This window comes from Protopterus annectens, chromosome 4.part1, assembly GCF_019279795.1.
Source record: "Protopterus annectens isolate FY-2018-M chromosome 4.part1, PAN1.0, whole genome shotgun sequence".
In the NCBI taxonomy this organism is placed as follows: Eukaryota; Metazoa; Chordata; order Ceratodontiformes; family Protopteridae; genus Protopterus; species Protopterus annectens.
Window position 1 is genome coordinate 832,062,724 of NC_056734.1, and position 15,472 is coordinate 832,078,195.

At 38.6% G+C, this 15,472-nt stretch overlaps 1 protein-coding gene across 3 annotated transcripts in view; it reads right to left on the reverse strand.

The window, feature by feature from the left end:
* RNF13 (ring finger protein 13) overlaps nt 1-15,472 on the reverse strand; it is a 1,555,558-nt gene that overhangs the window by 435,521 nt on the left and 1,104,565 nt on the right. For all 3 annotated transcript variants that reach the window (XM_044070602.1, XM_044070603.1, XM_044070604.1), the window contains 2 exons: nt 5,310-5,415; nt 4,698-4,791 (listed from right to left, as the gene is read on the reverse strand). In XM_044070602.1, the coding sequence (XP_043926537.1) occupies nt 4,698-4,791; nt 5,310-5,415 (200 nt within the window). The remainder of the gene's footprint in view (nt 1-4,697; nt 4,792-5,309; nt 5,416-15,472) is intronic.

A 15,472-nucleotide genomic window follows, 5' to 3' on the forward strand; every position in this document is an offset into this window, starting at 1 on the left:
CATGGTGTAAAGTAAATGAAAACATTTTAATGTGGAGAAATTGTATTTATTTTACTTTTATGGGGGATGGCATAGTGTGTTAAATTGTATTTTTACTGTGTTATTCTGTCAAAAAGTAACTTTCATGGGCTGGTATTGTTTACTGGCAACTGCTGCTTGTCTTTTCCAGGAAAGAGGCACCGTTTTTGACTTGACCATGGAATAGATAACCAGTCCGATGGTCGCTCCTTCTTCCAGCCACAAAAGGATAAAAATTAAGCAAATAACCTTTGGCACCACAACAGACCATCAATTTGCCTCAGCCTCAAGTGGGTGACTCTACTGTGGTCATTTGTTGTACTTCAGACCACTCATCCTTTACCCTGGATCACTCTGGTTTAGCATCTACAGCCATTATGGATCAGGGGTAAGCTCTGTGGCTAACTCTGTGCCTTGTTGGGGTCCCCCCAGTGGCAAGGGAAAGCCACTCTTGTTGTTCCTGGGACAGAGAAAAGAGAAGGTTTCCTTGTTGTGTCAGAATGCTGAATGCTGTTGTGTCAGAATGTCCATCCTTGGAGAAGCTGGTGCTGGTATTAGTAACACTGTTGGCTCCATTTTTCCTGTCAAAAAGAAACAGAAAACCAAGCATATATATACTGCTCCTCCTCAGTTTTCTTTGGATAGGAGCAGTTTACAGGGTCTGGCTCAGGGTTTAATTCAGGTTACTGACATCTGTTTACATCATATTCTCAAATATGATGTTCAGCTGTTAATAGACTATTACTTGAACATTTGTTATTGTCTTCTCTAACCTCAAACCTCTAGCTATCCCATATCACCCATCTTCCTTAATTCCTTCTCCCTCTCACCCCTTGTTTACAAAACACATTCCTTTGTGCATAATGTATATGTGTAAATATGTAGCACTATATGTAGTGTTGCAGTAATCTGTACATAATGTATACATGTAAATATGTAGCACTATATGTAGTGGTGCAGTAATCTGTACATAATGTATATGTGTAAATATGTAGCACTATATGTAGTGATGCAGTAATCTGTACATAATGTATACGTGTAAATACGTAGCACTATATGTAGTGGTGCAGTAATCTGTACATAATGCATATGTGTAAATACGTAGCACTATATGTAGTGTTGCAGTATTCTGTACATAATGTATACATGTAAATATGTCGCACTATATGTAGTGGTGCAGTAATCTGTACATAATGTATATGTGTAAATATGTAGCACTATATGTAGTAGTGCAGTAATCTGTACATAATGTATATGTGTAAATATGTAGCACTATATGTAGTGGTAGAGCAATCTGTACATAATGTATACATATAAATACGTAGCACTATATGTGGTGGTGCAGTAATATGTACATAATGTAAATGTGTAAATACGTAGCAGTGCATGTAATAGTGCAACAATCTGTACATAATGTATACATATAAATATGTAGCACAATATGTAGTGATGCAGTAATCTGTATACAATTTGTGTCTTTCGGCTTTTCCCAGTTAGGGGTCGCCAGAGTGGAACTCCGGTCCGCTAATGATTGGTAGTTGATTTTTACGTGCCGAGTTACTAGCCCTGACGCACAACCTTTAACGAAGGTACGCCCATTCATGCATGTCTCCACACAGAAGACGCTCTAGCTGAGAGTCGAACTGGACAGCGTCTTACTGTGAGGCGACAATGCTACATATGTGTAAATACATAGCACTATATGTAGTTGTGCAGTACAACACTTTAACTGGATTAGTAAACTGCATTACATTTCCTGTTTGAAGTTATTCAACTGTAACTAGGTTAACTTTATTGTAACATCTTGTATACACTTGTTTTGATGTCTTTCTACTTCTGGGCCGAGATTGAAATTGGTCCACTGAGATCCAAGCTCTACCCCAGTAATCAAATTCATATAAATAAACCAAAACATGTAAATGTTTTGGTTGCCTCTGGGTTATTTGTACTTAAAATATAAGGGTTAAAAACTTCATGAGAATATATGGCTCGGCTTCTGAAGATCCTCATGGATCAGTAACCTTGTAAGTACCTATGAACCTAAATACATAAATATCATACCTGAAATGGACTGCTAGGAGCAGAGCCAAAAGGGTATAAAAGCAGATAACAGAATGCTTGGGAGTATCCTCAGGGACAGACTCCAGAAACAAAAGCACATTCCTCCTATTTTGATTAGTCATGGTGAGCCCATTCTTTGAGTAATGCCAGCAGTGTTAGGTGCTATTAAGGAAAGGGAAAATAGGCTTCAGGATGAAGTCCTGAAAAATGTGTGGAACAGATGGGAGAGGCTGTGGACACAGACTAAGGTCCTACAGCTGTCATCACTGTTGTAGTACAAGCAGTGGGGAGACACAATAAAGGTGTGCAAGACTGTACATAGATTTGAAAGAGTAATCTTGAATGGAAAAGACAGAAGAAGAAAGAGATGGAAAGCCAGCAGACTGTTGGTACTAACTACTCCTTGGATCTCTGAAAGTACTTCTTCACAGAGAGGGCTGTAGACCAATGGAAAGGACTTCCAGAATGGGTGGTGGTGTGGGAATATACAAATGCATTTGAGGTCAAAAGACAGGTGGAGAAAAGAGAAAAGGCAGGCTAATCATGGTTAGTGTTTCCTTTTGACAATAAAGCAAATGTAATGTAATCCAGTCAATTTCTATAACTGTTATTTTGCTGAGGATCATGGTGGTAGAAGGCTGGGCAAGGACAAGGAGACTTTCCTATTCCTAGCAACAGTCTCCAGCTTCTACTGGTGGATACCAAGCTGTTCGGCATCATCTGAGAGACAATCTCTGTGGCATGTTCTCAGTCTGCTCAGGGGCCTCCTCCCAGTTGACCATGTCTGGCACACCTACCATAGGACATGGACATAGAGATCATCTGTAGGTGCACAAACCATCTGAACTGGCTTCTACTAATTCTAAGGAGCAAGTGTTCCACTCCAAGATCCTCACTCTGTCATAGAGAGTGAGCTTGGCAAAACTATAATGGAGCCACATTATATATTTAATCCCATCCTTTCAGCTGTTTTCCAAAGTGCATGACCATAAATGAGGACTGGTAACATAGACTGGTAAAGTGAGAGGTTCATCCTAAGATTCAGCTACCACTATAACACCACATTAAGGCACAATGCTACTATTGTTCAGTTTCCTGATCCCCTCTTCCTTCATAGGAACATTTATTTATTTATTTGAATTTGCTTACCCAGTTAGAGCTCTGATCTCAATGTACCAATTTCAGTCTCGGCCTGGAAGTACAGAAAGTAGCAAAACAAAAATATACGATGAAGTACAATGAAGTCAAAACAGTAGTATACTCTTCTTTATGGAGTAGCTACTACCTCCTTAATTGCACAGAGTATTCCATTCTCTTCCCAGAAGGGAACCATGACTTCAGATGTAAAATAATGGTTCCCATCCCACATAACAGAACACCTTCACTCACTTCTGTTTACATCATATTCTCAGTAGACTAACACTCAGACCTACAGTAAGCTGCACCAGTGCATGCTGGGGATGACAGTCACAAGGCAAATAGGACGACAACATCTGAGATGTTCCCAGTCTGACTAACTTCCAAACCTCAGCTGTACCTTAATATCCTGTTCATGAAAATCATGACCAGATGGGTGACAAGACACACCCTTTGTGGAGTCCAACACTCACCTTGAACATGGCTGACTTAGCACAAAGACTGCATGCATAACTCTAACCATGCAAACACAAGGGAAAAATGGCAGGCAACAGTGACACCAGATTCTCATATCTGTATAGCACCTCCCTAAATAAATTCTGGGGTACTGGTTATATGCCTTCTCCAGGCCCACAAAGCACATGTAGACAGAACAGGCAAACTACAATGACCAGTTTCCACTGCTGGGATCTAATCCATATTAATCTGTCCTGCTTAACATCCATCTATATAAAGTAATATCTACACTTGTACATTACATGCATACAATGCTATATACATATATTCAAGAACATATAAAGAAAAAAAATAATTTCACATATTAAAAAATAATAGGCTTTCCAAATATTTTTAAACAAACATGACTAAAGTGTATGGTTACCAAATAAAAACAACTCTTCATATATCCAGTACATTCCCATCATATGACTGGATGATTCCTCTGATATAATAAATGATACCAGTTTCATATAAAAGATAGTGACTACAGCTACAAAGTTCCCCAATCAGACCAAAGGTGGGCAGGTCATGGCTGAAAATGGTCTGACCACCAGTCTTCTTACCCAGTTACCAATATGTAATTAATAAAGAAATAAATAAATGGGAAATTGATAACTATTTAATTCAGGATGAAACTGCCCACAAATTTTTTGATCCTCATGCAGTGTTATATATATAAGGCAGCTAACCTTAGAAATATTACCAGGAAGTCCCAGTGCCCAATGTCTACAAATTCTTTTCCAAAAATGCAGCACAAGAAAAGACATATCTTTGAAAAAGGTAATAGAAAGATGGAGTGTAAAGCAATGTCCAAATGCAAGTTATGCAACAATCTGGAAATGTGACACAGACATTTCAGAACTTAAGTTGAGCGCACAGGAACTGTTGACGAGCAACTGATTGCTCTAACAGATAAGAAGTCTTGAGCATGGTTGCACTCTAATGCATGAGAAATCTGAAGTTGATTTTTGGGTAGCACCTACCTTTTTTGAAATTATGTACAGGAATTTTTTTAAGCTGAGCTCTGCCAAGTCGGTTCCTTCTTGATCTGTGTCTGTCTTGCACAAATTTAGTTATCTAAAATAAAATCAAATATTAAAGGCTACTAACAACTCAGTGATGAAAAAGATGCTTTCAGAATAAGTGGAATTATAGGGTGATATGTTTTGCTGTCAAGAGGGAAAAATCTATCATTTAAAATATCAGTGATCCTGAAGTTATACAAGTTTTTTTTTTAATAAATTAGATGAAATTACAGAAATTGTTTGCATAAAGATCAATAAAAGAACTTGGTGCATTCAGCATTTATGGGTTTGATTAGTACAATGTCCATCTTGTTGCAGCACTCAAAGCAAGTCACATGATTAGTAACAGAACCAAAATAGGCTCTTCTGTTTAGTGACAGTTCATCCTCCAAAGAAACATGACAGACACAGATACAGCAGCTAGCAGGTACTAATCAGTATTACCATTTTTAGTGTTACATTTTCTAATCAATGCTGCCACCTATGACTTCTTATAAAGACTCATAACACATCTACACTTATAGTACAAGACAGCTAAAATACATATAAACCGCTGCAGAAGGAACTTACCATAAAGATGACGATAAGGACCAAGCAGAGTCCTATAATAATGAGGAAAGGAATTAAGTAGTATTCCAGTGGGAGGCTGTAACTGGGAAGTAATAGTAAATGGCCACTGTAAAAAAAAACATACATAAAAATTATGTCAAGTGAAGAAATGATACACAGCAGGAAAATGTGGCAAGTACTAATAAGGTAATTTATTTGTAAAACTACTTATTGATACAGAAACTGTTACAACCAATAACACTGAAATACCATCATAATACAGCAGAGATTAAGGCATGCATGCAAAGACACTGGTAGAAAAAAATAAGCAGTGATGAAGCCCCAAGTGTAGCATTATTACTTTTACATTGTGTGTGCATTAATCCCTTACATTAAGACACTGTATGCATGATCAGATACTCATTCTAAACGGGTCTATATCATATCATCGAACTCTGAAAAGTCTGAATACCAAAACATAGAACCGCAAACACCAAAACGTGATAACTCCTAAAACTAAATAGTACGAAAAACAAAACTCCGAAAAGCAATGGTCGGCCACCTTCACATTCGTACGATAACGTAACAACAAAGTAACACTATTACTAATGTGGGGTGGGCTTCACCCCCCCACACCCTCCTCCTTAAATATACCAACTCCGAGATCGCACCACAGTGGAGACTTCATGCACATGCATGCTTGGGCCAACTATAACCATTCGAAGTTTTGATCTTCGTAGTTTTGAATTTTCGGAGTTCTTCCTTTTTGGAGTTTGTGGTTTGATGTTTTGGTATTCGGATTTATCACACTTCGATATTATGACATAAACCCTTCTAAACAATATCTAGTTGTAGCTTTATTGAAGTACCTAGCAGGACACCTTTGTTACAACGGCTTATGGCCAACAGCTTGACTGTCTAGCTTCACATCCCCAGACCTTAATTGTTCCAGTGCTAGACTCTGATTGTTCCAGTGCTGGATAACTAAAGGGTACTCTGGTGTGGTGTCATTCTCACTGCTTGACTGGGGGCTTTTTCTTTATACCATAAATCCCTTCTGCTCGTAGTTGATGTGCTCACTACTGTAACAAGGTGTGCAGTTTTGGACTGAGGGCATTTGGATGCTTCCACATATGCTCCAGTTCCAGCTCACCAGAACTGTTGTTTGGCTTTCTAAGCCAATGCGGCAGTCCCTTATCTCCTGTTGCATCTGGCCACAACTGAGTAAAACTAGAATTTCAAACCTTACTACCTTCCACCCCCTTGATGAGTGAACTTGACATTAGCTGTTCACCCCCACCTTCCCGGCTGACTCCTCCAGTACCCAGGTTGTTAACTGATATATGGTCACCTGGGTAATTCCCAGGTCTTTATTGTTTAATCCTACAGATTTTTTTTTATTTACTAAACAAGAAGGATATGTCATTTACAAGATGACTGTATTTGTAACTGGTCACCATTCAATGGCATGTTTGATGATGCTTGAAGACTTGCTGCAGATTGCTGTAGTTAACTTAGTGGTTCACTATGTTGTTTTTGTTTGTCTTTTCAGCTTTTCCCTGTTAGGGGTCGTCACAGCGGAACTCCAGTCCACTAATGATTGGCAGTTGATTTTTATGGTGCTGAGTTGCCAGCCCGATGCCCAACCTTCAGCGAAGGCACACCCATTCACACATGTCTTTCGGAGGCCACTCGACTGCTGGGAGGACATGCAGACTCTACAGAGAATGTATTCCAGCTGAGAATCTAACAGGAGAACCTCTTGCTGTGAGGCAACAATGCTGCCGCTGTACCACCATGGCTTTTAACTTAGTGGTTCACGATCAGGTCTCTTCTTCATAACCAATTTATTTGTTTGAAACTTGGATGGTAAGAAATTTACCTCATGAGCTTGACTCTTGGCACTGATACTGAGAACATGCAGAGTTATGACTACTAACCTGATCATAAGTCTTTGTAGTGTTTGAAGCTTTATCTGCTCCATTTTGTGCCAGTTATAGAAAAAAGTTGCAATAGCACTGTTTAAACGTGTGGCAGAGTGAAGTTCTAATACATTTTAAAAGCCGTTTTGACCCTCTGCAGCTGCTGTTTGCCAGCAGGCACTGCTGCTCTTGGTCGCTAGCATCAGACCCACTCTTAACAGCAGTTAGGTGTGTTTAACAACTAAGCACTATTAAGATTGGGTCGTGGGATAAGGATGTGCTTAACAATTTCATCTTCATCCTAATTTTGGAGGACAATCGTGGCTCTCTATGCACTATAATATCATAACTGTCAATAGGCTGATATTATTTGATGCATATGATCATCACATATTTTGACTCCATATGGACCTTAAGGAACAGGCTCCAAGTTATCTGTAATTTTCAGCAATTGTATCTGAAACAGCGTCATGAAAATCTAGCATGTGATAGCATTATGGTAAATTAATAAGAGCAGAGGCTGTTGTGTTTATTAATGCCCTCATAATGGTAGTTACCAGCACAACAGTTTTCTAATAGGCATATAATTAATACGCACTTAATGAGAAGCATAATATTAGCAGCATTTACAAATACAGGTGCCAGACGCACTTCTATCTGAAAACAATAATACTTAGTATGTCTCCAGTTTAAATATATATGAAAGGTACCATTCTGCATACACTTGTTAGTTTAATTGAGAATTATCCTTGTTTAAGACATGAAAAGTAGACTGCTAAGCTATACTGACTCATACTGTATTTTTCCTTTTTTAGTCAACTGTTCTATAACCTTATAAAAATGGGAAACAAACAATGAATGCACAGGGGGTGCTCAGCATGAGACAAAAAGCACAGAGTCAACTACTCTGTGACAAGAAGCAGGGTTACATAATATGAGCAGGATACCAAAGTAAAAAAAAAGCGTATTAAAATTATTCAGCTTGCATTCATTTTCATTGCACTAACATAGATAAAATAACTTGGAACAATGCAGTCTACAGAACACGAGTCATTAAATATAAGTTTATAACTACAAAGAATGAGGAACAACAGACACTAACTTTGTAACTATGAATAATACGGTACAATAGAAACAATATCTCTGTAAGTTGTTTTAATTGCAAATTGTCCGAAAAAAAGATCATGGTGGAGGTAATATGAACTGCCTGGTTTCCTAGTAGTGCTAATTCTGAAGACTTTCTCTTGCACCGTCATAAAAAAGGACGTTGTCACACCTATTGGGCAAGAACATTGCTGCATACTGACTGCGGTAGTAGAAGTAACTGCATTTTGGTCAAATTTCACCACCACAGCCCGTCATTATTACACAGCACCACCATCTGGGGGTGAAGCAGTGCACACACTAACCTGGATTCTGCTAATAATGGTTGAAAGTACACCCTTTTTCTGTTTCTTACACAGGTAGGCTTCTGCATTTATACCCAACCTCTCAACCTACATTTGACTTTTTTGACCACTTCATATAACCTTGTTATTACCTTTTCTAGTAACAAAAATATACCTCTCAACCTGCAGACACTGAAAATAGGAACAAAGGCCCTTGAAAAGTAGGAACATCTAGCTAAAAATCTGAACATCTAATTAGCATAAAATTTGAGTACCAAATTGCACATGACTCTTCCTCCTTCCAGTAAAAATGTGAGCTACTCAGGGACACGTTTAAAAATAGATCATCAAAATTAATGGAAAAATCTAAACACATTTAAAGAGATAATGCAAAATCTGTAGACTTTAATGAACTATATTGCAAAATTCTATCAACCAAGGTCATTTATATCTGCTTAAGAAAAAAGGAAGATCTCAGATGTATGTCTTCTTTCTTTAAAGTATTGCTGCTACTAGTGCTTTGGTCATGTAGCTTTTTACTGTGTACTAGACGGTTGGAAAAAAATCACACATGATGAAGGGGATTCAAAAAACTGTCTGGAGGTGTAAATCAAGCCTGAAAAGAGGAACATACCACCGAAAATAAAGATATCCTGTGCAGTGGTAATTTGAAAAATACCAAACAGGGATCCTAAGCTGAAGTAAGCCACATAACCAACAAAAAGCTTAAGAACTGAACCACCAGGAAGCACAGCAGAGTTCAGCAAAATTGCCAGTTGGATAAATTCAGGATAAATCCAGGCACAGATGTGATAGTTGTAATAAATCCAGGCACAGGAACCAGAAAATCAATACTCAAGTTTAATAAAACAATAAAAACACAATTAATTTAAGTGTTTTTGTCCAAGACAATCAAGGACTTTATCAGAATCCCAAGGCAATCAAGGACTTCATCAGAATACTTGAGGATTCAAAAAACAAAGAACCAACCGCAGAGCATCCACTTCACTCCTGACACAACATACAGATCTATGGATCTCCTGAGACAAAAAAGTTAACTTCTTGAATCATTACAAAACATAGCATACACAGCAGCCATCCAATATCACAGAGACACAACTTAGAAGAAGCAGTTTAGCTCTTTGTAATATTAATATAACAGAGAAACAAGTTATGTCATATGTTATTTTAAAGAAACAACTGGCCGTGAACAGGGAGGGGGAGACCTACTGGCACACTGTAGATTAAAAAGCATGTTAAGGAATGCTGAAGTTACAGATGACTACACACTTCAGTAACACATCATAAAGGTATCCACCTCTCATTTAAACATGACCACTGAGCCCACAGTCACACTATAAGAAATGATGACATCAACCAGAAAATTTGCATATTCCGTTTGTTTTATCCTTATAAAAAGCTACCTATTCAATTTTCTAATAAATCTGAACAATGTAAATTTTCATTTGACTCCATTTTTCTTGGGAGCACAGAAGAAAGAACCATTCTGAGAGCAGTTTAGTACAGACAGCTAAGGCTATGAGCTGCTTACAGACTTAATTTTGTACTCCTGAGTTTGATTTTCCTCAGTCCTCAACTGAAGTTGTGTGACTGAGCAAGTCAGATAAAAGACAGCGCAAATAGGTTACCTCAGCATTCAGACTTTTAATGCCTAGTAAGTTTACTAACTAACTTCTTCTTCTGGATTTTTCCCGGTTAAGGGTCGCCACAGCAGATCACCTTTTCCGCTCATGATTGGCAGTGGAGTTTTACAGTGTCGAGTTGCCAGCCTGGCACCCAACCTTCCACAGAAGGCACACACATGCACACACACACATCTAGGGCCAATTTAGTGTCCAATCCACCTACAGCATGCCTTTTCTTTGGGATGTGGGAGGAAACCCAAGCACCTGGAGGAAACCCACGCGACCACAGGGAGGACATGCAGACTCCACACAGAAGGCACCGCAGCCAAGGATCGAACTGGAGAACCTCTTGCTGTGAGGCAGCAATGCTAACCACTGCACCACCATGGCTGCCCAAGTTTACTAGCTGACAACTGAATAAAAAGTTTACTAGTTAACAACTGAATAAAATGAAATTAAAAACAAGATTAATTAATTCTCAGAGAAAGCGTCAGTTAAGTGCACAACATAGTTCATACATGTGATTTTACCCCACAGTTTGTAACAAATATAGTTACAATTACGTGGAACTCATGTTTACAGATTCCTGCCTCATTTCTTGACCAAGAGAATATTTTCTCTTGAACTGCCTAGACACATTACGGCCCTGTTAAATTTAATTCTGGAGGCTGCCAAAAAAGCAATTACTAGAAAACGGAAATCAAAGTTTAAACCAACCACATTTAAAATAGCGAATATTGTAAAAGAGATAAAAGAACTGGAAATGGGATCTTTAGAAAAGGGCAGGATCCTATTATATAGAAAGAAATGGAAACTGTAGGAACAATAATACATACAGAACAATGTTTTGGAAGAGGAATGAGGTTTAAGGGAAGGTAGCAATTGACTGATTTATGTCATTTTGGATTGATTTTATTGTACAAAACAATACATGTGATGTATAATGTCCATGACTGTGAATGAGTTAATATGATTTGTTTTCTTTAATATAAATGTAAGTTTGCCTACGTCACAAGTGATAATTCAATAAAGGTTTAAAATAAGAAAATATTTTCTCCCAATTTAAAATCCATGTTCGCTGTTAAATCTAGAACAGAGCAAAATGTTTTTAAATTCAGAATTATCAGTCTGTGCAGATCTGCTGTGTTAGATATACAAACCTGTCTTTTAAGATGAATGTTATGGTCTTTTTGTACAATCTTTCTCTTCAAAACTTGCCTAACAGCTGGACCTCTTAACTGTATACAAGTTTGTTACAAAAGTTTATTTTTAAGAGCCCACATTATCAAGCTTCTCCTTATCAAACTTTTCAAAGTTGACAGTCCTTATTCAGCTACTTTTCCCTCGATGACATTTTACCTTGTAATACCAGTTCCATCTTATAAGCACGTGTTAACTTTAACTTCATGTAAAAGACACCCAGTTCTAAATAAAGTTCCGCCACTCAATTAATAAATCAGGCTATAATATCCCAACAGGGGCATTTAAACTGCCCAAAGCCCTCCTTGGTATCTTATTCTGTTCTAAATTAAGTCAAGCAAATTATTAATAATATGGTTTTCTATAAGAAATAAACTTTCTTCCAAGTCCTACAAAAGTCCACTCACTTTAATTACGTCTGATCAAGTTGATCACTGTAGTTCTACTGGATTTTAGCTGGAAAGAGTCATCATGTGCCATTAGTGAAGGACAGCCGCAGTGGTACAGTGGTAGCATTGTTGCCTCACAGCAAGAGGTTCTCCTGTTCGATTCTCAGCTCGAGTGCCTTCTGTGTGGAGTCTGCATGTCCTCCCCGTGGTCAAGTGGCCTCCGAAAGACATGTGTGAATGGGCATGCCTTTGCTGAAGGTTGGGCTGGCAACTCTGCACCACAAAAATCTACTGCCAATCATTAGCGGACCAGAGTTCTGCTGTGGCGACCTCTAACCGGGAAAAGCCGAAAAGACAAACAACAACCACTGTTCTGAAAATATCTGAATACAAGATCCACATTAGGACTAGTAGTAGCAAAACAAACCACACTGGCTCAGTGCTACCTTGCTAAAGTAAGTTTAAACAAAATTGGTAATCTTAACACATTGAAGCAAAACAAACCCAGAGCAGAAACTAAGCTATACAAGCAGGAACCAGGAAAGACAGGTAAAAATAAACAGCAGATGAACCATTGCTATGGGAAATGTTTATTATAAAAAAAAAAAAAACAATTTTGTTTCATGTCATGAAGGAGTTTATATACATATACAGACTGATAAGGACAATCAAATGAATGCAGTTAAAAATGTATTCATAGTGAAAGAAGAAGAAGAAATAAAAAGAAAGTATATGATCACTGCTGCAATAGCCTAAGCTACATGGGTTATATCCTGCAAAACTTCCAAAGCTTCAGGGCACCTTCCTCATGTCTAAACTGTTAGGCAGCTTGAGCTGAACTGACTAAAAAGACAGGTTTGGGCACCAAACCCTTCGGAGCTTTCATGCCAACAGAGAAAGGGATGCCGAGCCATGAAAGGACAATGCAAGAAACAACAAAATATAAAAGTCCATGTCCTGGCAATAACAACACATCAAGAAATAAGGGGGATGGAGAGGCTACTGCAGCAGTGATCATTCGAACATCTACTGTTATGGTAAGTTCAACTTACACAACTGTACTATGTTGGTCATATGGACCTGCTTGGGAGATAGGTATGTATCCCAGAGACTACCCTGTCTATGGAACAGGCTCCCCATCCATATGAAGCAGAGTTCCCTAATCCAATTTAAGTGCAACTTGGACAACTGGATGGGAAACCGGAAATTCATCCCTGGTTTGGCACCTATGTCTCTGATGCAAACAGGTAACCTGTAAATGGTTAATCTACCAGGCCCATGCTTACACTTATCAAGGGTATCAAAACTAGTCAGAGATTTGAGATGCATGGCTAGGCTTAAAAAGGCCCTTGTGGTCATTAGCCTAGTAGACACCTATGAACCTATCACTGCTGCTGTAGCCTTAACTATATGGGTAGATTACCACAGCTAAATACATATGGGAGGTGGTAAGAGAAGTGTCCAGGAGTCCCTGGAGACTGGTCTTAGCATAGTCTGATCTATGAGAAGGAATCAAGCTTATAATGATGTGATTGGATGGGAAATGGGAAATTCACCCCGGGGATCACTTCTGCGGCTCTGCTCGACAGGGGCACAGGAAAATAATTCTCTTGGGTGGTGAAAGCCAGGGTACATTTTTTGGCTAGACTTGTATGGGCCCTAGGCCCGATAGCCGAGTACCTACCTATGAACCTAAAGGTATGTACAGAAGTCCAAGTAGCAAGTTCTGGAATACTTCTAGAATCCATCCCTTTCCAAAAAGCCATAGATGAACCCAAGGCCCCAATAGGGTGGCCTAGACCATGCCTGGAATAGTGTTGTTGTGGTGAGTACAACAAAAGGTTATAATCTTAGGCAACAACTTAAAAATAGTCTGCTTTGACACAGGTTATCCCTTCCTCTTATCTTCACAAGAAATGAACAACTGAGAGGAAGTTCTGAATGATTTAGTTCTTTCAAGATAGTAATTCAGTTGTCTGTGGACATCCAAGGTATGGAGTATCCTTTCTCCCTCATTTTTAGGTTCAGGGGGAAAAAACAGGAAGATAGATAGTTTGGCTTAAAGTAAACTTGAATACTACTTTAGGAATGAAAGAATGATTAGTTAGAAAAGAAACCCTGTTCCTGTGGAAAATTAAGTAGGGTTGACTCACCATGACAGGTTGTGACTCATTTACCATTCTTGCAGAGGTCAGAACAATAAGTAAAACGGTTTTCCAAGGTAAGAATCTGAAGACAGACAGATTAGTTGATTTAAATGGTGCAAATGCTAGTTTCTCTAACACAAAATGAAAATCAAAAAGAGCGACCACCTGTTTTCTAGGAGGCCTCGTATATAAAAATGCCCTTCAAAAATATTTTAATATGAGAATGCATTGAAAGAGGGGGATACATGGGCAGATGTGCTAAAATAGCCAATAAATGAACTTTGATGAAGGAGTAAAAAGGCCATAGTACAATAACCCACACACAAATATTGTAAAACCAGAGAGAAACTAGCCGTGAATGGGTGCTAGTTATGTTGTTGGCATCAACTAGAAACCCTTTTTGATTGGCTAATACATGATTTTCTAGTATCCCTGCCAACATTAGTACCTGCTGCACTTCCTCAGTAAACAGGTGCCTAAAAGGAATTAAGACTCTATCATCCAGGCAGTCAACTGAAGTTGACTGGTGTTGGTGCATCAAACACCCCTGATCTTGTGTGAGTAGACCCAGTCTGTGAGTAAGCTTGTGGTAGTTGCCCCTGGCCATTTCCAAAAGAAGGAAGAACCACTGTTGCCTGAGACAGAAAGGAGTCACTAGAATGATCTTGGGGGATTCCTTCTGAATCTTCCGAAGGACCCTGGATATCAGTGAAAAAGTTTTAGCAATTTTAAGAAGCCACACAGATATAAAAAAATTAAAGCAGAATTCAGCACAATCCACATCTCTTTGCATGTACAGTCCAAATGCCAACAGCAGCGTAACAAACTATACTAATAAGAGCTTAGTAAATATGAAGCACAGAAGTAAATGCCACTGTGGCACATACAAAAATCATGACCCAAAGGAGAAGCAGCTAAAATATACATTCTAACACTTCAGTATATTATATACGTATGTACATATACTGCACAAAAAAAGTTTAGTTTGCATTGCCACACTATTTGTACCTGAAGTTTACATTGTCTTCACAGCTTCTTATAACACTGAAGTTTACATTGTCTTCACAGCTTCTTATAACACTGTGTTTTAATAATCAGGCCTAGTTTACAGCAATTGGAGGCTGGATGACTCATGTGTACTTTGGATGTTTCTGCATTGTACACTAGTATCCCTCATTGGGCAAGCTTGGAGGCTCTTGAGTACTGGCTTACAAAGACCGAGCTATACCCACTAGGCTTTAACACATTTTTGGTCTGTTTAACAGAACATGTTTTAACTAAAAATATGTTTTATTTCCAGGAATCATGTTACTTACAACTTAAAGGCACCGCTATGGGAGCCTCCTTTGCCCCCATATATGCCGATCTCTTCATGGCCTACATTGAAGAACAGCTCATTTATGATCAGGCCCATAACATCTATTTGGAAGAGATCGACATATGGAGGAGATACTTTGATGATTGCTGGCTGGTATGGAGATCTGACAGTATT